At 37.1% G+C, this 24,602-nt stretch overlaps 2 protein-coding genes across 15 annotated transcripts in view; one reads left to right on the plus strand and one right to left on the minus strand.

Moving 5' to 3' along the window:
• The window catches only part of Tomosyn (syntaxin-binding protein tomosyn), a 254,512-nt gene that overhangs the window by 205,305 nt on the left and 24,605 nt on the right, over window positions 1-24,602 (plus strand). For all 14 annotated transcript variants that reach the window (XM_089737582.1, XM_089737586.1, XM_089737584.1 and 11 more), the window contains 4 exons: window positions 19,464-19,527; window positions 19,997-20,213; window positions 22,536-22,611; window positions 24,349-24,503. In XM_089737582.1, coding sequence (XP_089593708.1) covers window positions 19,464-19,527; window positions 19,997-20,213; window positions 22,536-22,611; window positions 24,349-24,503 — 512 coding nt within the window. The remainder of the gene's footprint in view (window positions 1-19,463; window positions 19,528-19,996; window positions 20,214-22,535; window positions 22,612-24,348; window positions 24,504-24,602) is intronic.
• On the minus strand, window positions 1,607-6,769 carry LOC149500212 (uncharacterized). The gene is made up of 2 exons (XM_089737635.1): window positions 5,104-6,769; window positions 1,607-3,609 (listed from the first exon to the last, which is right to left on the minus strand). Exons 1-2 carry the CDS (start codon window positions 6,767-6,769, stop codon window positions 1,676-1,678), a joined length of 3,600 nt encoding a protein of 1,199 aa, XP_089593761.1. The 3' UTR covers window positions 1,607-1,675.

A 24,602-nucleotide genomic window follows, 5' to 3' on the forward strand; every position in this document is an offset into this window, starting at 1 on the left:
CTTATAACTCTCCAACGTAGCTTTATCACTCTACGAACTATGGCGTAGTAGGCATCGTAGCAATCGGCTACGGCCGTAGGCGGCTTGTGGCTTTAAGCAGACAAACTTCTCACAAACATTTAGTTTTCATTAAACGACTAAAGTTCATTAGATTATTATGTTACAAAATGTGGTTAACTTTTGAGCTTTGTTCGGAAGCTCATTGTGGTTGTTCCGCGGCCGGTAAAAGCTTTGAATGTAACTTATGAAAACATTTCTGAAATACTTTGAGCGGAATGGAATAGTTTTAAAGACAATAATTTAGAATCCAGCTGAGCATTGTATGAGATTGAGAATTTTTTTACTGGTGGTAGGACCTCTTGTGAGTCCGCACGTGCCGTGAAGCAGTAACGCGTTTCGGTCTGCAGGGAAGGGCAGCCGTTGTAACTATACTGAGATCTTAGAACTTATATCTCAAGGTGGCGCATTTACGTTGTAGATGTCTATGGGCTCCAGTAACCACTTAACACCTGGTGGGCTGTGAGCTCGTCCACCTCACTAAGCAATAAAAAAAAATCTTAGTAGTATAATCTCTGATCACTAACAGCTTCCAGGATGAAGGACTAACACCGCCAAATAAAATGTATACTTAGGTAATAGTTGCTAGTATCGTAAACTGAGATTACGCTGAGATAGGCCTGAACAATACGTTGCCGTTACGGCCGCCAGACAGGCATGCGTCCCTAATGTACAGGGTCTGATAATATTCGTGTTGAGGACGTCTGATATGAAAAAGGAACCAAAATCTTAGTCGTATTTTTAAAACAGCTCTTCAAACGGTAGCTGTGGTACAGCTTACAATTAGATGAGCTTGATCTGGTGAACTGGCGTCTCCGTTATTAAAACACTAGCGAGTATGGCACGCTTGGCTTGGTACTATCCACATGCTTATGTATTTCGGCTGCGGAATAATTAAATACAATTACCAATTATAAATATACCAATTTTTCTAATGAAATACGTACTCAACAAATGTTCACGATTGACTTTCACTGTGAAGGAATAACACCGTGTAATAAAAATGAAACCCGCAAAATTATAATTTGTGTAATTATTGGTAATGGTAGGACTGTTACGGGGTGGGTCCAGGAGCTCTTTTTAAAAAAGGACACGGTGACTGGCACGGAGTTTATTTTATTAAAGAAGTAGTACAAATGATGTGTGTTTCCGCTACTCAAGCCAAATCTGTTCTGCCGCGCTTTAGCAATATATCGTCTTTATATAGAAACAATGCATTCAAGAATGCCTTAGTCGGCATTATTATTTATATTACGTTATTATTGAGGGGCATATGTAACATCCCCCTCCTTAAGATTCATCGTCACCGATGAATGGTCACGGACGTTGACGTTGAGATAAACTAGAGCGATAAGTATAGAATTTGGCTTTTGTTTTGGATAACAAAATAGGAAAACTAAAACATACGATACAGGATAAAACAAGTAAGTACTTAAAATAAAATAGTAACTATATCTTAAAGAAATAAACGTTAAATACAATATCAAAAACACTTAAGTAACTATTAAGTAAAATACGAAAACAGGATATAGTAAGTAAATCTATTATTAAAGGTCTTAATTATAATTATTAATTAAACTTATACAATTTATTTAAAAGAATATAATTTATTATAACATTACTCAACGACGACATTATTAGACGAATTTGACAACATAAGATTTCTCCTAAAAGGCCTAGGACATGAATAATCTTTTTCACTATTTATTTGCACAGTTTGTGTAACATTATTATGATCGTTTTCACGATCTTTGTTGCATTGGTTAAAGATTTGTATACAACAATGAGAATTATGTTTACTTGAACAAAACCATCTACGAAATCTAAATATAAGGTACAAGAAAAACAGAACAGTAAGAGAATAACTTATAGACATATAATGAACAGCATATTTTTGAAAGTGCGAAGGACTTTCCAAATGATTTAATTCTTTTTCTAGAGTATCTAGATGAATACTGGCGTGTAACAATGAGTCTAAATTATTAAGGTTATTTAATTTTAACAAGGGAAGTCTAGCTAAAGTTTTATTTAGTTTTGTACGTTCGCAACAATCATCTTCCAAAATGTTGAAGTTAGCTACTTGAGTTGTTACATTAGAAATAAATGTTTCACTAGACGAAAATTGTAAAGTTTTGAAGAAAGCTTTACAGTCTTTAAACAGGGACATTATTCCTGTTCCTAACAAAACATAATCATAGTTGAGACTATTACTAGAACAAGTTACATGTAATTTTCCAGGCTCAGATTGAACAAATATCCATCTATTTTTATTAAGTTTAAAGAAGGAATCTACGTGACCCCTTAAGAGTTTTACCGAACATGAACTTGGAACTTTATTGACAACTTCGGTTAAGATAACTGTCTCACACGTTGGGTTCGCAAGCGTCGAATACACATTACCCAATTCACAAATATAACACTTTTCACTCACGAATTTGCACTTGTCTAAGTCTTCTAACAGTGAGTAAAGCATACGATCTGTTGTTAATGCCATGTATGGCTTGTTTGGTGCTATAAGTGCATAAGTGTCTGGTTTTGTTAAGTCATAAGGAACTGGCATAGGAACAATATGGTAAAGATTATAGACTTGAGGTAACACGAGGGGTATCTTGATTATAGTGATAATACGATTATTATGATAGTAACATACTAGTTTAGAAATATCGATAACTTCGTGAATGTTCTGTAAAGATATTGATATAGGAAGTTCGCAATGCTTAGGTAAGTCATTTATATGTTTCTCCAACTCGACATATAATTGATACGGGCTGAGTACAGTCGGGTGCAAAATATTCATTTTACTAAATAAAATAGCGTTGTTTATGTCTTCGATATCGAAAGACAATGCAATGATTATACTTTCTAAGGACTGGAATAAAGAATTAAATTTTGTTTTTATTTGTAATTTATCGTTAGAATTTATAATATATTCGAATGCCGAATTTATGATTTCTAGATTTTTATTTAGACGTTTCTCGTTTTCACTGAATTTTAACATTGAATTATTAAATGTGGAAATTGTAGATTTTATTACATGTATATTATCACGCATAAGGTGCGCTAAAGCTTTTTCGTCTGACTGTACTTGGTCGATAGCATCAGAGAACTTGACACCGTCGTTGGAATCTAGAGTGCCAAAGAATGTTTTAAGAACAGAGCCACCAAAGTCGAGTAGCCCACGTTTTGATCTACTTTGTCGACTACTAGTAAGATAGGATACAGATGCAAACTTTTTGATGTTATTATCGTGTTGACTTTGTAATGACGAAATGGCGTTCATGCAATCGAACTGGATTTTGGAGGACTCGAAGTCCTTACAGAAAGAGTTTACCTTTTCAAATAATTGATCTACTTTATCAAGATGAGACTGTATGTTATTAGTGTTTAAATAAGTTACAACATTCCAGTTATCATTAGTAAATTTGACGTCAGATAGTCTATCGTAGTATAGACCGGGACTATCTGTTATCTGGGTTATGATTTGATGACTTGTACATAGCACTAAGATGGGCCTGAAAGGGAACAGAAATAGTAATAAGTAAGCATTCGTTTATTATCACCACTAAATCAAATATTGTAAAATAGTAAACATATAAAATAGTAAAAGTTTCAAATAGTTATTCAGTGTAAGATTATTATTATAATTATAATATATATATTTTTCTTTTTGAGTAAAAGAATTAAGTATGTTCGAAAATAAAGGGATTATTTAAACGAGTTAGCTTTAATAAGACTATAGTGCGTCGTCATTTGCTAATTTTATTTCATCATAATGGTGACGCACGTGTTTACGGTTCATTAATAAGGTGACCGTGTGATTGCCGTTTATTTTTATGATTTTGTATGGACCTTTCCATACAGGAGATAAGGCTTTGTTTTGCTTATGATGACAACGGACGTAGACCATGTCACCAATATTATAGGTAATCGGTTTCGAGTGAGAGTCGTAGTATTTTTTTGATCTTTCTTTTGACGACTCTATATTTTGTAAAGCTTTTTGACGGCTGTAATATAACCGGTGATTAAGTGCTCTTATATAATCGCTGTATGTATTAAGGTCGAGAGAGTCTATACTTTTAGGGATGTAGGGTTTAAACCCGAATAACAGTTCTAATGGTGAAAAGCCTGTGGTAGAGTGGATATTGGAATTGTACGCTAGCATTGCTGTTCTAAGATATAAGTCCCATGTATGTTGGTTTTCAACTATATACGACCTAAGATATTCTTTCAGGGTCGAATGACTTCTTTCTAGGGCGCCACAAGTCTGCGGGTGATATGGACAAGCAAAAATGTGTTTTATTCCGAATAAACGCTCTAACTGCTTCATAACTTCGGAAGAGAAGTTAGCACCTTGATCTGTAATAATGATCTTAGGGATACCGATATGGGAGATATACTTTACTAATGAACGAGCTGTTTCTTCGGCGGAGCATGTGACCATGGGATATGCTTGAGAATATTTAGTGAGATCGTCTTGTAACGTAAGAATGAATTTGAATTTGTTATGGTGTGTTTCGGGTAATGGCCCCACTAAATCTAGGAATAACTTTTCATTAGCTCTAGTGGCGGTAGACGTGATTATCATTGGGGAGCGATTAACTTGGCGCAGCGGTTTGTTTATTTGGCACGATTTGCAATTTTTGACATAGTTTTCTATGTCTTGTCGCATATTTTTCCACCAATATAGTTCTTTTATTCGTCCTAGCATACGAGCGACTCCAGGGTGACCTGCAGTCGTGGAATCATGGTGATCTCTTAATATTTTTTTGATTTCGGAAGGCGTAGGATATTGGATATTGTTATGGTAAATATTTACTTTGATTTGAGTGTCATGAAATAGAAACGCAACGATATTGTAAATTTTCGTAAATGACAATTTCGTGTAAGGGTCTGAGAAATCTGATATAGCACATTCTTTTTCCTCGCTATACCATGTAGTTATCATGTCACGGTAACAACGTAAAACATTAAAAATATCTTTATACGTAAACTCATCGTAAAAATGAACACGGACAAACAAATGTGTAAATAAATGACTGGCGTTACCGGTAGAATAAAATGAGTACAGTTCTCTCTCCACTTCACGTATGTCAGGCATAGTTGTGGACATTTCTATGATTTCTGAACAATATGGTACAGACTCATCAAGGTCAATTGAGGTAGGGTAGGCTATCAGCTTACATTTAGCTTTAAGTAGAGAGTCGTTAAATTCCTGAATATTTGTGTTAAACGGATCTTTCGATTGTCGGGACACTTTTAGATATTGTTCATAGGTTTCAGGAGTCGACGGTGACGGTTGCGAGGGCAGTGATGGAGAAGGGACTTTTGTAGGAGGTTGAGTAGGGTGGCTAGGCATTTCTTGTCCAAGAAGGGTTTCCGAAGGGACGGAACCTGGGGCGCTGAAGTCTATGGGGGGTGGTAACGGAGACAAGTCATCGAACGTAAGCGGCTCATCTACTCGAGACTTTTCATCAAGGTATGGGGGTGGTTGTAAAACGGTTGGTTCATCGAGAGTATGAACGAGGTTGCGAGATAAGGAATCTGCGTTACAATTTAACTTCCCCTTTTTGTATTCAATCTCGTAGTCGAATTCTTCTAATTTTAACCTCCATCTAACTAACTTAGAACCCGGGTCTTTGCAGTTAAATAGCCACTGCAAAGGTTTATGATCGGTCACGATTTTAAACTTGTGTCCATACAGATAAGGTCTGAAAACTTTTGTGCCGAAAATGATAGCTAAACATTCTTTTTCGGTTGTAGAATAATTTCCTTCTGATTTGTTCAGGGTTCGAGATGCGAAGGCTATTGGGAGATCTTGACCTACTTCGCCTTGAGAAAGAATAGCAGAAACAGCGTAATTGGATGCGTCTGTTGTTAGTACGAAGGGTTTAGTAAAATCAGGGTACTGAAGGATAGGAGCCGAGGTTATTTTGTTTTTCAGTTCGTCGAAGGCTTTTTGTTGTTCACAACCCCATTGAAACGTAGCGTCCTTTTTTAGAAGGCTAGTTAAAGCTTTAGTAATATGGGAGAAATTTTCAATGAAGCGACGATAATAACCAACTAAACCTAGAAATGATTTTATATCACGTGGAGACTTCGGGACTGGGAAGTTAGTGACACAGAGAACCTTCTTGGGGTCAGGCATTACTCCTTTATCTGAAATAATATGTCCAAGATACTGTGCTTCTCGACGAAAGAACTCACATTTGTCCGGTTGTAATTTTAGGTTGTGTTCACGGAGCTTATGAAATATGTTTCTGAGGTTTTGACAATGAGACAAGAGATCGTGGTTGAAAGCGACTATATCATCTAAATATGTATAGCAATGAGTGCCTTGAAGGCCGCTTAGTACTATATTCATGAGTCTTTGAAATGTGGAAGGAGCATTTCGAAGACCAAAAGGCATACGCGTGAACTCGTAATGCCCCGAGGGCACACTAAATGCTGTTTTTTCGGTATCTTTGACCTTGACTTGATGAAACGAAGACGCGAGGTCAAGAGTGGTAAAGTATTTACTGTGGCCTAGCTGGTCCAGGATATCCGTGATGTTCGGAATAGGATAGGCATCACCAATTGTTACTTGATTTAACTTCCTATAGTCGATAACAATACGCCACTTAGGTTTACCGGAGGAGTCTTGTTTTTTTGGTACTACCCATATAGGTGCTGACCATGGTGAGATAGAGGGTTGAATGATTTTTTGACGTAGCATATCATTTATTTGTCTATGTACTTCCTCTTTATGACACTCAGGGAAACGGTAACTTTTAACAGCGATGGGTGTGTCAGATGTAGTGCGTATTTCGTGTTCAAGAGTTTTTGTACACGTGAGGCTGTCGCCTTCAAGAAAAAACACGTCTGAGAATTCGGAACAGATACTGCGTAAACATGTTTCTTCCTCCTTATTTAAGTGTTCGCACCGAATGGCATCTTGAACTCGTTTTTCCCGGACTGAGTTAAAACTAATTTGGTAACAGCATGACTCGTGAGTACTGTCGGAAGTATTAGACGGAGGGTCATTTTCTAGAATCAGAGACACGGGTTCGAGGGTGAAAGATAGGTCATGTAACCTTACTTCCGACTCAGAGGTATTCAGGACAGACAAATTAATTTTGTTATTTGGTTTAACACTAACTAGACATTTAGAAAAATACACACTAGGATAGTCTACATGCGTGTTTGTTAAAATTAAACCTTCCTTTAACTCCGGGTTAGTAACAGCGCACTCAATAAACATTTCGCTTCTTGGCGGAACGATATAGTAGGGTTGTGACATATGTAACTTGAAACGCTGCGTAGAGGGGCTAAGTATGCCCAGGTATTTCTCTGAATAATTAATAAATGCACTATTTTTGTCTAAAAAATCTGATCCTATAATACCATCGTAATCCAGGTTAACATCTTTAACTACGTGAAAATAAAAAGGTGATAGATTCGATTGGTTAGTTTTTATTGACAAAAGGAATTTGCCCAGTGATTCACAGTGTGAATTTACGTCATTGATGCCTTTGAATTTTATTTTGTGATTTTCAAGAACTGGTAAACAAGGAATACTGGTACTTTTTATAAGAGATATTGAACTTCCCGTATCAACTAATAACGAAATAGGATTCGTGGTATGGGATGTATGAACAAGTATGTAAGGTAACGGTGTGTTTTTATGCTGAGAAATATCGTACACTGTCGGCAAATATTCTTGAGATATCGCCGATGGCATCGTTTGAGGGGTAAGTTGACTGATTGATTTACGAGTAGTATCTGGCTTAGCGGATACCGGGGTTGACTTATCATGTGACTTTGTAAACGATTTAGTAGAAGGCTTGATAACCGGATTAGTAGACGAATTAGTAGACGAATTAGGAGACGAATTAGTAGACGAATTAGTAAACGAATTAGTAAACGAATTTGTTGACGATTTAGTGAACGAATTAGGAGACGAATTAGTAGACGAATTAGTAAAAGAATTAGTAACCGAATTAGAAGACGAATTAATTGGCGAATTAGTGAACGAACTAGAAGTAGTTTTGCACGCTTGTGCACACGACCTAATAATTTCTTTACATTGTTGCGATTTAGTAGAGTTACGTAACTTTGTGCCTGTTTGGTTTGCAGGCAATCGCCGGCACATTTGCGATACCTGACACGTTAGTTTAAATTACTGTCGGTTTTCTCGATTTCGCAACATTTAAAAGGCGAAGATTCCGAGTCAGGTGGAATATGATTAAGCGGGCGATATTTATTATAAGAATTATTACGTAAGTTGTTATTGTATTCGCGTTTCTTACATTTCGCAATGTGATGACCTGGGTTTTTACAGTAACTGCAAACGATTTGAGGTGGAATTTTTTGTTTTGGCTCTATTTTTGTTGAATTAAATGAACTAGCTTGTGATGATAATTTTGGCTGTTGATGATGAGTTGAATGAGACTTAGCAACGAAGTTCTGGATTTTTTCCTCTTCAATGGCGATATTAATTGCTTCGTTAAGATTTTTGGGGTTACGACATCGCACCATGTTACCAATACGAGGAGTCAGTCCGAACATAAAAGAGTGTATTGCCAGGTCTTCTGTCATGGCAATACGACCTGATAGGTCTTTTTTTGATGTATTAGAATTATGGATTTCGGTCTGCATCTCGGTTAGGCACGTATCGATTCGTAAAGAAAATTCAGACACAGATTCGCCAGCACGTTGTTTACATGATTGCAAATCGAAAAATAGATGACTGTAGTGTTTAGTTTCTCCAAAATTTTGACGAAGAAATTCTCTCAACGATTCGAAGTTATCGAATATTTTATTTGAGCATGCTATTCTGGCTTTTCCTTCTAGCTTTGAAATTATAAATTTCAGTAATAGTCTTTTTTGACTGTCTGATGCAAGATCTAACGCATCCTGGCAGTTAGTCAAGAAGGCCGTAAGGGTCTCCCGACTTCCATTATATGGGTTGATAAAATTACATAGTACTTGAATAGGATATTGTTCGCTCAAGACTATTTCACTTTTAGTAGACATTATTACGAGTATTCGCTTTTGACAGTAACAAAACAGACACTAGCAGAAAGAAGATCAACTAAAAAATGTAGTACTTATACGAGACGAATGATTCACTCACCGCAAGAATATGAGAGTTGTTAACTTCATCGGAGAACGCACGGATGATGGGATGGCAGCAAGGCGTTTGGCAGGCTTATACTGGAAGTCTTAATGTCGCAAACGGCAGGAACCGGCTTAGCAGGAACGAGTCAGCAGGAACGTTGCAAACTGCTTAGCAGGAACGAGTCAGCAGGAACGTTGCAAACGGCTTAGCAGGAACGAGTCAGCAGGAACTGGTGCAGTAGGGACGAATCAGCGGCTTGAATTTTCACGGGTACTGGAGCTTCGGGCGAATCTTCGGGCTTGTTTCACAGGAACCAGTAGGACGTTGATATCAGGCTTATTGGTTTTTGCGTGTTTTTGTCAGGTTGACACCAGCCGATCAATACTGACCGGCACGAGCGGGTATGATGTGGCAGATTTTTGTAAGTTTTCTTTCTCACGACGTTGAAGATGATGTTGAAGATATTTTGAAGATGTTGAAGACGATATTGTAGATTTTGCAGGTTTTCTTCCTTTACGATATTGATGCTGAGAGCAGCGGCAATGAGCGCAACGTGGAATCAAGAGCTCAAGACAATCCGGATAGCCAGTGTAACGTACTGACTATCCCACTTCTGACACCACTGTTACGGGGTGGGTCCAGGAGCTCTTTTTAAAAAAGGACACGGTGACTGGCACGGAGTTTATTTTATTAAAGAAGTAGTACAAATGATGTGTGTTTCCGCTACTCAAGCCAAATCTGTTCTGCCGCGCTTTAGCAATATATCGTCTTTATATAGAAACAATGCATTCAAGAATGCCTTAGTCGGCATTATTATTTATATTACGTTATTATTGAGGGGCATATGTAACAACTCTTGTGAGTCCGCACGGGTAGGTACCACCACCCTGCCTATTTCTGCCGTGAAGCAGTAATGCGTTTCGGTTTGAAGGTTAGGGCAGCCGTTGTAACTATACTTGAGACTTAGAACTTATATCTCAAGGTGGGTGGTGCATTTACATTGTGGATGTCTATGGACTCTAGTAACCACTTAACACCAGGTGGGCTGTGAGCTCGACTACCCATCTAAGTAATAAATAAAAAAAAAAAAAAAAAATAACAAATTTTCGTTTCAAGATAGGCGAGATTGGTCATTGGATGCTCTGGGCTCCAATAACCGCTTAATACCAATGTGTTCATTAGCTAATTTTACTTAATATAAAATAGATAAATCAAAATTCACCGTAAATTTCAGCCCATTCCAAAGACCAGTGGCACGTGACCCACACACACACACACACACTCGCACTCTACGTGTTATATGAACATAATTCCTTTGGCATAGACTGCGATAAAAGCACTTGCAATATTTTAGCAAAATTGAACCTATACACAACGGAATTAAGTCAAAATTGTTAATAAGAATTACAGTAGATTTCTCGCTTCGAAAACGTCGTAAATGCTAACTGTTTTCACAACATTATCTCCACAGAATACAGGCGAAAATTCTACAATAATTTTCACCCAAGTTCCCCTTTACAGACAATATGTGTGTAGTCTTTATATCGCTTGTGTAAAGTTCAGAATAACGTGACAATGCCTTTGCAAAATAATCATATTATAGTCCTTATCATGAGGGTATAGAGTCTCTCAGAGTTTTGAACAATAAAATGTGTTAGTTTATTGGCGCGGTCGCATTTACGTGCGGCACCGCGGCACGTGGTCTGTGAACACTGACGGGTACTTTTAAGAACACTTTTGGTTGTCAGAGGTGTTTTAAAAAAAAAAATTGACTGAGATATTTGCATCCTAAAAACAATTCACCTGAGTTTTATTTGTAGAGCACTCGAAAATATTCTGAAGGACTTTCCCAATATACAAAATATTGTACAATGTATTGGCGCCAAAATGAGAAAACTCTATGAGCAATCATATAAAAATGACATGATGACATGAATAATTCCAAATTCAAATATAATATTTTGTTTATTTTTAATTGTAACAGTATTTATGGCCAGACTAAGTATATTGCCCAGAAACCGCTAATTCGTTTTTCTCATTAACAGTTTTTACTTCAGACTGATTACATTTCGTTAAGAGAATACAAACTATATTATACTTTATTCCATTGCTATAATGTTCACATTGAGTGCAGGGTGAGAACGCTTGTTTTCTATCAATTCAGTTATACTGAATAGCTTAAATTTTTAAGTGACATTGAATGAATGCGTATTTTTGATAAAATGGACAAAGATTCCATCGTGAATCTTTTACCTTTACCACCACAACCAAGCGGTGCATAACTTCATCTACTATTGCAAAAAAATGTTAAGTTAAAAGCTAAAAATGTCCACACTGGCAAACAAGAAGCAAAGAATAGAATTTAAAAGACGCAGATTCGTAATAACGAAAGGGAAGTATTGAGATGATTCACGACTTTAATAAGAGGGTCCCAAGGATGCTTAATGCAAAATATTTCCTTTCTAAGGACGGCTCGGGACGCTGCCTACAAATTTTCGCTTTGTGTAAAATTCTGTACGCATATAGAATGTTCTTTGTGCTGTAACTTTAATTAATGATGTTGTTTCATTTATTTATTTATTTATTAAGTTGCACCAACAAAGTGATCATCAATACTTGAACAATTGACAAAAGTTCATGGCAGATGTCACATCAATTATAGGTGCAATCGACAGTGCATTAACATCAAAAATAAAAAAATATATATAACTATGATTTGATTACATTTCATTCATTGCTTAAGATTAATTTATATTTAATTTGGAGATGATCCGCGACAGATTTTTCCTGTAAGTTGTGAGACAATTAGAAAAAAACATCTTTTTCCCTTAAAATTAGTTCAGCGCAATCGGACAACTCCGAAGGAACATGGTTCAGCAAAAAAGTTTTATGAGACGATTTCTGACCGTCGCTTAAGCCAACCTTAAATGCGACCTTAAGCCGTCACAATAAGCACATTAATCTGCTAAGCGTGAGCCCACGGCACCACACATATTCTTTCAAAACGGTCACCAAGGAAAACGTTCTCAAATACAGAAATAAAATAATTTGAACCGGGACGCATACAGCATTAACTATATTATCTGTGGAGCTGTAGGTAAGACTTCCGTGATACTTGAATTAAGCTGTGCGACTGTCCTTTCATGGTACTCCTCCTTGCGTCGTATTCCTCATTGCTGAATGTCGTGACCACCCTTTTGTATCACCTTCGCACGCACGATCTTTCTCCATCTATTATTGTCTCTGGCGGTGTGGAAGGCGTTGTGAAACGTGGAATCAAGAGCGGTGCGGATCTGGTCGGACCAACGTATTGGGCTGCGCCTCATAGTACAAACGTGCACAATTACTAATGATATAGGAGATTATAGGTCCTCCGGGGTAGAATCCATCATCCTGCGTGTATCTGCTGAGAGACTGCTAATGTTCACAGCAGTTGGATAGCATAGCTATGGGACAATCGTTACTGTCAACAATAATTGTAAAACAAAATTAAACGAACACAGACAATTACAGCAGGCAATTAGCATTTTTTTAATTATCTCGCGGCTTACAACAATGAAATAGGACGTTGCTTATTTATCTCGTATTTTTGGGGACTAAAAGAACAATTTTGCGATGCTTTAAATTCTAAATGTGGTGTATGTACTACAAAAAGGTGAAGGAAAAACTAAATTTGTATTTAATTTAAAATGAGTATTTTTATTTTTGCTTGTGTATCCATTTTATATTTTTTATAACATACCTAACGTACCATTACACGATCGATTAAGAATTTTGTACAGTTGTCTTTGGCATTTCGAGAAAGATTTCTTCTCCTATATCGAAAATGTATGTTTTTGTTGTAGTCTCAAATGTACATACTTCATGAATATCTCGACACTATTACTTTTAAATTGAATATTAAATTTTTTATAAGTTTTTATGTACTTATCTATGCAAAATTGTTGAGAATAGTATTCCCTTTTTTTATTGCTTTGATGGATGGATGAGCTCACAGCCCACTTGGTGTTAAGTGGTTACTAGAACCCATAGATATCCACAACGTAAATGCGCCACCCACCTTGAGATATAAGTTCTAAGGTCTCAAGTATAGTTACAACGGCTGCCCAACTCTTCAAACCGAAACGCATTACTGCTTCACTGCAGAAATAGGTACGGTGGTGGTACCTACCCGTGCGGACTCACAAGAGGTCCTACCACCAGTAAAATAATATGATCCCTTAAATAATATGAATAATAAGGATAAGGTAGATGAACAGTAGATACAGGTAGATCTTGAGATATAGCCGGTACTGAGGCGCGTGGCTGCCATCACTAACTCGAAATAAGCAATAATATAAAACAAGAACAGACGGCGCATCTAATACAGCCGTTAGTATTCACATTGAGCGACCGTTTTGTTTCAAATCTCAGTGTACGAACGTGTTGTGAATATATTTTAACGTCATACTACACCTGGCGCTCTATCTTAAACCTTACAGAGCTCCTGGCCCCAAATGTTGTCGCCCTTGTAATTCTCTACAAGATGCATCAAACTGATGATATTCCTCCAAGATGCTCCAGCTTGAGTGAGGACTGTTAGAAAATTTTTGATGTTAATACTTGCACTTACCCCAAAAGGATAACAAGTTTTTGTTGTTTTTTTTTTGCGTAGATGATAGTATAGTAGATTGATAGTATAGACATCTATACAATTAAATAAAATTGGAGTGTCTGTTTGTAATAATAAAATAACCACTTTTTACTAAATGCGTAAGTATGTATACCACAGTACATATACCAAAATATTTTATTCTTTATTTTTGTCTGTCAGTCTGTCTGTTCCGGCTAAGCTCTGGAACGGCTGGACCGATTTGACGAGACTTTCACTGATAGGTAGCTGATGATATAAGGAGTAACTTAGGCTACTTTTTTAGACTAGCTTTGCACCGCGGCATCACCCGCGGTTCGACAATAATTGCGGGTAACATCGCCGGATTCAGCTATCGATAATAAAATTTAATGTTTCCGAAGCGAAGAGAGGGTGGGTCGCTAGGCTACAATATAAATGCCACCATCCACCTTGAAATATGAGTTCTAAGGTTCAATTCATGTTCAATGGTAGGTATGTACCAAAAATATCCTTGGAAATATACTGCGGAACAACCAAAAATGTTCCAGATAATAAGGACTCTGCTTCTCTGGGAGCTAGAGTGTTGTTCAAAGGAGGCTCTCAAAGGAGAAACTCAGTTCAAGCAACTTCTCAGGAGCTGTCCAGATCTCTAAATATCATTTCCGTACCGTCGATGTGTCGATGTTTTAAAAGGCTTACCCGATAAACATACAACTATAACTATAAACTATATCTTTAAACAAACCGGATCAATTCAGTCAGCAATACTTTATAATCAAGTTTGAATGAGTAAAACAAACAGCTCAACTTGTTTGTCATTGTCATCGGTCGGTGTCACCCCTGTTTGCAATTATGAACTCGGCCGCGACTGCTCGCTCTAAGCCTAAAATCGTAAAGTTATTCCCAAACAATACGGTTCGTTAAAATGTGCCCTCGGGTTCAAGCACGGGGCCCTTTCATTGGCCCTTCATAACGAACTTCCGTCGATAGTTACAATTAAAGCCGCTAGGTGTCGCCCTTTCATTGTCCTAGAGCTCTAGCGCCCTAACGATGTCCGGCGCCGCAGCCGCAGCCGCGGTGCAACGTTGAGTTTAAATTGAATGATAAAAGAATCGTCTGAAGTGTATGAATAGGGCTCGTTTGTGAGACGCTTCTTTAAATTATATGAACTACGCAGGGGCGGGAGGGCTTGTGCTCTGGCAGCGGTGAGCGCCAGAATCTCTAAATATAAAAATTAATTGCTGTTCGTTAGTCTCGCTACAACTCGAGAACGGCTGGACCAATTTGGCTAATTTTGGTCTTGAATTATTTGTGAAAGTCTAGAAAAGGTTTAAAAGGTAGATAAATATATTTTCCCTTTTGATGTGTTCCCCGTCGGACGGATTCCTTTTGTTTGTTTTAAGTTTATTTTATACAGAATTTTAAGTGTTTTTATTTATCGATTGAGGCACTACGAAGTCTGCCGGGTCAGATAGTTTATAATAAAATTTTCTTGTGACGCCATTCAGACCAGAAAATTGCGTGAGCATGTTTAATTTGACATCTTGTGATGTCCTATTCTTTATAATTTTCGTAGAGATTTTTCTATGGTGATTCTTAAATTCACCATAATATCATACGTACTATACAAACGTGGACGACTCTATCGCATGTAAGGAAGGTTGTACGTGTAGCTGTGTACGTACGTATGTATGTTTGTTTGTTCGCAATTCTTTCATATAGCGATCGAAGAAATGGTTGTGCTACTTCGTTTAATAGGTTTGTAGAGTCTAGTATATTCCTCGGGCCTCGCTGAAGGTCATAAGCAACAGTGATTACTTGGTAATAAGTAGGCTATACATACGCGATTAAAAAAAAATTAAAGCAATTAAAAAAAAGAATATACTTGGACCTAATTGACATTATTAGCGGCACGTGCGACGGTTACACTTATTAAAATTCGTCATCTACCAATGTACTAAAAGATCATTTTTTTATTATACACAAAAAAACTGTGATGCATTACGTTCATTATATAAAAACCATCATCAATCTTGATTTTCGACTCCGTTCTAATTACAAACTTAATAAACAGATTTCCCTATGTAATTAATTTTGTCATTTGAGATTTCATCATTAGTTTACTTTCATTGGTAGGCGCGGCAATCTGGCTCCTTTTGGAGCGCTTATAATAGGATAAACGGTGAAAAAAATTATATCAGATTATTTAGCTAAATCTTGTCAAAAATGTTACAAAAGTAATGTTAAAATGTTAAAAGTGTTGTTTGCAAAATAAAAGTTTATTTAAAATAAAATCTACATTTTGAAATACTACACGCACGACTGTTGCGTCCAATAATATAATTATTGAGATAACCGAGCAAAACGGAGACAAAAGCGGTTTCCGGCGAGCAACATCCGGCCGCCATTCCGTGGCACGCCGCCATCTTGTCGAGTCGCTGCGGTTATCGCCGACGCTGTCCGTTTGTTGTCGATGACAAGCGATGCCTTTTGTTCGTAATAGACGAGGGAGACGCTTTGCTCTTTGTGTTATACCCATTCAATATTCAGAAACAAGAAATGCTAAATACTGACTTGTATAAAAAGTACTGAAGGTGTAAATTAACACAGTTTCCGTGGAGATTTTTGTATTCATTTACTTATTCATTGTATCGATGGGTGAACAAGCCATAGCTCATCAGCGGTTACTATCAACCACCAGTAATTAGTTATGCAAATGCATTTTGTTAATTTTGATTCTCATTACGCAATCTTGTTACTTCGTCATGGAAGTCATTCGTATCAATTTTATTTAGTATAAAAATTGGTACCAGCCTATGTGAGATTTGAATCTCGGCCCAGTAGCGTCGCTTGATACGAGTACACCAGGCGACTTATCGTCAAGGCCCCGACGGCTTCAAAGGCGACATCACACATAGGTGACAGAGCGCCCGTCGTCGCTACACCGGTTAGATTGAGGCTAATTTGCTCTTTGACCATTTTTTAAGTACCCACAATCACGCATATCAATTTTACGAGTTCATTTTTATCTAAAGCTTCGAAGGAAAAAATCAGTACAAATTTTCTTATTACTTAAATTAAATTTAGATTTGAAAATTTCTTAGTATATTATATGTACTTTTCCTACATAATTTATTAGATTATGTTTAATTGTTAACACAGTCTTACTTACATTCATTTGGACAGCTTTTTTTCGGGCAGGGGCCGAATGCATGCATGAGGTTTCCGCGCCTAGAGGGTAGGCGGGGTGTGAGTGACGGTCCGCAGATGAATATTCGTATAAGCCTGCCCTAAATTTGTGGTAAATTTAAGTGACTTAAATAAAGGTCTTTTTACATAAAATCTTTAAAAAAAAAACAATGTATGCTTTGTCTGATTTGAAAAATATTACAAATAAACTAAATGCCCAACAAAAGTTCTTAAAAGCTTAACTGTAACTAATAGAAACTTTAACAGACTACACCTAACTAATCTTGACATTTCCAGCTTAATTAAGAGCTAAACGTTATAACTCCTGAATACAGTAACAAGATGAGTTTAGTAGCCGGCAGATTTCGTCCTCGGGTCGGTTAAGGAGTAGGGGGCGGGGTTGTGGAGTACGGGGAGGGGGAGTCGCAACAAGTGGCGCCGCGACGCCGACTCACAACCTATTTAACAGAACCTACACAGTTCATTTAAAAACAGTCACATCACTTGCAAATGTAACTGGGTATCGTCAGGCAAAGAACCTCAGTTGTCCCAAAAACAAATATTTAATGATTTTTATCGTGAAATCATCAACAGATCTATTTTTAAACTGTACTATTGGTTCTACTAATGCGTTGAGATTAATAGATTACATCTTGCAGTTAAGCGATTTCGGTCACGTCGGTTTAGTTGTTAGTGGAGATGGATTCGTCGAGCCAACATCTTACCGCGTTCGGGATACGATCTGGATGTCAAAGTACCACATAGGACGCAAGATTATTTTTCTAATTAAACTTCAGAATTAAGTAGAGTATCTTTGGAACCTTGCCTAAAGGGCCTCCTTTTATTATAATATATTTTAGTTATTAAATAATTATTATTTTTATTACTTTTTTAAGGTTTTTACTTTTATGTTCATTATTAGTAATAATAGGTGTACATACTTACAGTTGCTTAAGTTCTAACATACGAATAGATTAATATTATTTGTAGTCTTGGCGAAATCTGTGATTAAAGAACCATGATTATTGAGTAGAGTAGTATCCGCTGATCGCCACTTGGTAGACGGCGTCAGTAGTGTCGCAAGCAATCATCTTTCATTCAAATTATCTCCTTGCGCAATTTTACTGGTGGTAGGACCTCTTGTGAGTCCGCGCGGGTAGGTACCACTGCCCTGCCTATTTCTGCCGTGAAGCAGTAACGTGTTTCGGTCTGAAAGGTAGGGCAGTCGTAACTATACTGAGATCTTAGAACTTATATCTCAAGGTGGGTGGCGCATTTACGTTGTAGATGTTTTTGGGCTCCAGTAACCACTTAACACCAGGTGGGCTGTGAACTCGTCCATCCATCTAAGCAATAAAAAAAATATCATAATAATAAAGTGTGTCAGCCGACTGTACGAGCCGCGACGCTCCTGATACTTATCGACGGCTCCCAAAGTGACATCTTGACAGCACTCGACAAAGAGAAGTTGACTGCCTCGGTTTCCTCATAAAGAACGTTACTTGAAGCGTACCGACTTTATAATTATTTAACTCGCATTGTATATATACAGTAGTAATATAAGTTTAGAATATTAATAAATAGAAAGTTAATGTTGTTAGTTTTGCGTTTTGACAAAAATGTGTTCAATACACATTTAGGCGCTTATTAATTATCTTTGAAAATAAATCGATTGATATTCACAGATTTCATCCATTTCTCGTTTGTAAAATGACACGTAGGTACAGACAATGTTATTACAATTTATATAGTTGTTAGTAAATTAAGCAGGAGAAAGCTCATGACTCCAAATTTATTGTACTCGTTTGCTTTCGTTTCTTTATATATACTTAAGTATTATTAATAGTCAAAACATAATTTAACACTTTATTTCAGTTTTTTTTTTTAAAACCATAACATTTTGTTAGTAATAATTACTTATAATCTATGTTAGTAACTTAAAAAAAAATCTAACACATAACTATCATTATATACATTTTATACCATTTTTTTTTTCTCTCCTTCCAAGTGCCTACCGCAAAGGCTATTGATCAGCAGTCCCTCGATCTTGCTCGATACGATTCTCAAAAGACTGTTTATAATTTTAATATAATATTTTTTTCACTGATAACGAGAACCGGAGGCAACTGAAGACCATTATTCAAGTGATTAGTCTCATCATTATCCTGCCCTTCTCCCAGTCACCTGGGGTCGGCGCAACATGTTTTTTCCTTCCATATTCTTCTATCATATACCATTTCTTCGCTCACTCCCCTCTTACCCATATCGTCTTTCACACAATCCATCAACTTCTTCTCAGGTCTACCTCTTCCTCTATATCCTTCCACATTCATAGTTAACACTCTCTTACCGACCTCATTTTCATTTCGTCTCATCACATGTCCATACCATCCCAAACGCGCACTCCACAGCTTCTCTGTCACAGGTGCCACTTTCAGACTTCCTCTAACATATTCAAATGATGAGTCTCCCGCTAAATATTTGACGACAATGTTTGGTCTGTTCCAGTACGAGATCGAATCACCCCGGGGCCGTTGTCGACATCAGCGAGAATCCACTTGACGCTAGTAAAGTAAGATATCATCTAGAATTATCATTTCAACATCGTGTTTATTTGCGAAAATATAACAAAGAAATCGATATTATTGACGAAATTTAATCTGCGCAATTATTAAACCTAGCTCCAAACAATATTAGCAATGGAAGGAGCTGACCATGAGCCCCTAAGGATACTTCGCGTTACGTACGCGAATATACGACTTAATAAATTTGACTGCATAGACTGAGTGCTACTTTATTTATTTATTTATTTATTCCATTAAATTCAAAGCCAGGCTTACAGCTTGCACCAAAACGCTTGACTCGTTAACACAAAAAACATTATTAAAATTATGAAGTACTATTAATATGCAAAAAATAACATTATTTTGGAAATAAGTATTCCCCAACTATCGGCAAATACGTCAGCATCCTGAATTTCGGACAGAAAATCGTTAAACAGCGCAGCGCTACAGTCTAACGATCTAAATCTCGTATTTCAGTTACTGATAGCTTTTGAATCGGGTCTGCTGGTGGTATGGGACCTCCGCGCTCGCACCGCCGAGTGGCGGGGAGCCCTGGGGACCGGGGGGCCCGCCGACGGGGTCAGGGCTGCCGCCTGGCAACATGATGGTAAACTAATGACTGCTCACATCGACGGTGCCCTGGCGACATGGACTACGAGGGGACCGAGACCTTCTTCCGTTTCTTATCCTCATGGTAAGTACAATGAACTAAATTGAATCCTGTCTATGAATAGCTTTACGTAGCTACTGGACTTTTCAATTTTTTTAAACACTGTCGGTAGGTGGTTTTTTACTGGTGGTAGGACCGGTTGTGAGTCGGCACGGGTAGGTACCACCACCCCACCTATTTCTGCCGTGAAGCAGTAATGCGTTTCGGTTTGAAGAATGGGGCAGTCGTTGTAACTATACTGAGACCTTAGAACTTATGGCGCATTTACCTTGTAGATGTCTATGGGCTCCAGTAACCACTTAACACCAGGTGGGCTGTGAGCTCGTCCACCCAACTAAGTAATAAAAAAAATCACATACTACGTAACAACCCAGTGCTATTGATATTTTTCTCTTCATTTCCTACCCCCTTTTGTTCTCTCTAGTTCCTACCTTGGTACTGATAATGTAAAAATGCGGTTGAGACTTAATTTTACCTCAATATGAGTATGGTGTGGAAATGTGGAAAAGACATGATTCCTTTTTAACACACAATTTCGTTGAGATGAGTATGAACTCATTTCGGAGAAATGCTTAGAGCACTCCTGTATAAGTACAAAATGGATTGAAGCACAATATAATTCATTCTAGTCTAGCCGTAATTTAAGGCATAGAAGTAAAAAAGCTCACAAGAGAATAGCATTGTTGGTTAAAATAAGAGATATTGTGAAACTAAAAAAATCTGTTAATATAAGAAAGTATTGGGAAAAGATCAATAATACACAAAATGTTAGTTATTCATCCATCTTCATTTACTTTATCACCTTCAAAGTATGCTCCTTCAGAAATTACACTCCTCAACGAATAATCCAATCATCCAAATATTTTTTAAACGCTTTTTCCGGAATTGCATTCCAACCAAACACAGTTCTCCATTATGTCTCTACCGAATGAAAACAGGTACCATGAAGGGGTAATTTGAGTATACAAAAAAGACAGTTGTTGAGTTTTTAGTGACGCATTAACGTGGTATTAAATCCACTTGACTTTTCTTTCCACAAATTTGATCTGTTGCGTCAAGATTCTCTCTTAAACGCCTCACAGTCCTTAAATAATATTCATTATTTACCGTTTAACCTTTCGGCAAGAATTCCGAGTACACAACACCGCGATAATCAAAGGAAACAGTAAATAAGACTTTTAATGGACTTAATGGACTTAAAAACATGTCAAATGTTTTTAATAAAACCATATCAAAGTTCACCGAAACCGATAAAAACTTTTTATCGGTTCCGGTTCAGTTGGTAGGCGCCACTCCGAAGCTTGTTGACTAGTTTGCATCTCAAGCTCGTAAACCCACGTCTCGTCACCAGTTTCAATGTGTTTCATGAGTTCGGAATTCGGTCGCAATTCATTCGTTCTAGCGTGTCCTCTGTGACTTTAATGCGATTGAGTTTAAGGAGAATATTCAGGTTTTTGGAACCAGCCGAGCGGCAATATATTACCCAACTAATCTATAAATAAAATTAGAGTGTCTGTTTTTAATATTGAAATAACCGCTTTTTATTACATGCATATGATATACGGTACATACACCAAAATAATTTTTTTTACAATTTTTGTCTGTATGTCTGTTTGTTCCGGCTAATCTCTGGAACGGCTGAACCGATTTTGATGAGACTTTCACTAATAGATAGCTGATGATATAAAGAGTAACTTAGGCTACTTTTTTAGACGAGCTTCGCCCCGCGGCGTCACCCGCAGTTATTGTCGTACCGCGCGCAACATGACGGGACTCGCCTATCAATAATAAAATTTAATGTTTCCGAAGCGAAGGTTATTTAAATAAAATGGTACGGATCGACCCGTAAAACACAAAGTTCCGCAACTATCTCTTAAACTTGAATTAGTATTTCAGTCATTATTTCCTTTTGCGATGTAAACATCAGTTGCAGACGTTGATGACTTAACGAGAGTGAAACACGTCTTCCATCACAGCTCGACTGCTTTTGAACGCTTTTATACCACTCATAAAGTTTTTTTATAAAGTCCATTCACCGTGAGACTTCTGTAACACTTACAGATACTCCGAACACGAAATTCCATTGTCAACGCAAAATTTAAAACAAACTCTTTGTTTGATGTTTTTGTCCATTTTGAGATTCGCAATTCTCACTAGATATGATATAATTATTATAAAAAAAACATTATATTTAATGTAAATAACAGATGCAACTCAAAATCCGCGCCAAAATTGTAAATAGTTGTGCCCATCTAACAACAAAAAAAAAGAGTTTTGAACCATAAAAAATTTACAGAAAGTATATTATGATATATTTAGTAAAATTTTTCGTATTTGTTTTTTCAGCGAAAGCAACCAAAGACGGTAAATTGGAGACCTGCAAACCTATACACCGACTTGAATGGAAAACTTCGAAAACAGGGTGAGTCATCGCCAAAATGTTCATAAATAAATGTTTTTGTGCAACCGATGTAAATCATCCGAGTAATATTAAAATGAAAAGGAGGATTAAAATCAAAATGGTTTCATTCAATTAAGCCTTTTAAAGCGCCCAGAAACGGTCGCATCTACCATCACCTAAGAACTCAGTTTCAACAATGACAGGATTCAACAAGAAACTTAGGACTTGCTTTTTTGCAACGATACATGTGTAAATGCTATACAAGTTCTATTGGGTATTTTCATACCCACATTACGCTAAGATTCCGTTTAGTGGTGGATATATTTAATACTAATCTTCTGTCACTGGTGTCTGGTTTGTGGTATCCAGCAAGAAGCCGATCCTGCAGAACTGGACGCCCATTTAAATCTGAACGAGACCATACCAAATCAAACTAGTTGTGTCCACCTTGTTCTCAAGGTGACATGATGAGTGTTGCGCTCCAGAATTCCGATACTGTTCTTTCACCAATCGACCTTTTAGTGCCACGAAGTAGTTATGCGTTATTATTTGAAGGGTGGACAGCTGTGATGTAAGACAATTGAAATTTCAAAATGGCTGGCACCGTTCGCCACTGTCCAATTAGGAAGGGCCTTTGAGTCCTCGATATATGTAGTCTAGTCGTTAGGATTTTTTTTTTTTTTTTCTTTGAATAAAATCTTGTACCCTCGCCTCGTTAGCGAGAGATCATGGCTAATGTGCCGGAAGATGACGCTACATTGAACAAGCGATCCGGCTCGTTTATTGCATTCGAACTAAGCTTTCTCGTTTATCAAACTGTTTTGCATAACGGGGATTTAACGCTATTTCTTTGCTTTAAGGTCAAAATAAATTGGCATTAGCCAAATATATTTGAAATGCTTCTATTGATTTTTTAATTAGTCCCAAATTAGAAGCGTACGTAATTTCCAAGGCCAATAGCAGGTACTAATTTCTTAAAAATGACGTATAAAATGATAGATAAAACCCGTAGATGTAGCTACAGGTGTCTGCGTCAGTATCCGCGCAACTTGTACGGGCTAGTTTAAATCACAAGTCGGCACGGCTTATCGTTCATAAGAAGAGCTGATATTTTCTCTTTGCCATACTGGGTTATTACGAAAGCTTTAAGAATGCATGCCTAGAAACATTATAATATGATCTTGACATTTAAGGGACATCTTAATTACTTAATTTTGCTTACATGGCGTAAAATTGCTTAAATTTTTGATTAAATAGCGCTACAAGAATAGGGTTAAAATAAAAATAACACAGTTAAAAGAAGTGACTCTAAACTGCTATTTTTAACACAATGTCGAATACACGGTCAATAATTACTATTCATATAAAAATGTCGGTAAGACGTTGGTCCATAACATTATTTAGTAAAATAGTAATGTCGACTAGACATTTTACAAAATGATGTATGAATGCAATAAAATCTGATATTTTACAATAGTTCTGTGCGTTAGTTTGATTTTTTAAGACGCTTTCTGAAGCATCATTATTATTTTTCATTAGGACACGACAAAAGGCAATGCTAGATTTTATAACCCATTAAATTGTCACATCGGGCGCTTTAAGCGAAAGCGCTTTAAAGGCTTAAATCTCAAAAACGAACTCAAAAGCTTATAAGCCATACACGTTCGTGAGCGAACAATCTAAAATAAAAAATTTTAAAGCCCCCGAAAATTTATTGTGCCTTGTAAATAAAATAAAAAGTTGTTTTACAATTTTCAGTGAAAGCTTGGTGATATTCAGCGGTGGGTTGCCGACAGATAAGGCCGGGAAAACGCACAGCATCACAGTCCTCAACGGAAAGAGCACTACCGTGCTAGAGATGGAGCATAGCGTCGTTGACTTCGTAACCTTATGCGAGACTCCCCACACTGCCGGTAGGAAGACCTTGCTTAGCAAGACTTTAGTTCTATACCGAAGATCTTCTATGAGTTTGTCAATTTTTTTTTTATTGCTTAGATGGGTGGACGAGCTCA

The sequence above is a fragment of the Bombyx mandarina genome, chromosome 23 (assembly GCF_030267445.1).
Source record: "Bombyx mandarina strain Sakado chromosome 23, ASM3026744v2".
Lineage (NCBI taxonomy): Eukaryota > Metazoa > Arthropoda > Insecta > Lepidoptera > Bombycidae > Bombyx > Bombyx mandarina.

Excerpts from the sequence above, each read along its gene's own strand:
- LOC149500212 (XM_089737635.1), bottom strand. The coding sequence starts at position 6,769 with ATGCTACGTCAAAAAATCATTCAACCCTCTATCTCACCATGGTCAGCA. Across the intron at positions 3,610-5,103 it reads GTACTCATTTTATTCTACCG|AAACGAATGCTTACTTATTA; the intron begins GTAACGCCAGTC and ends AGTGGTGATAAT.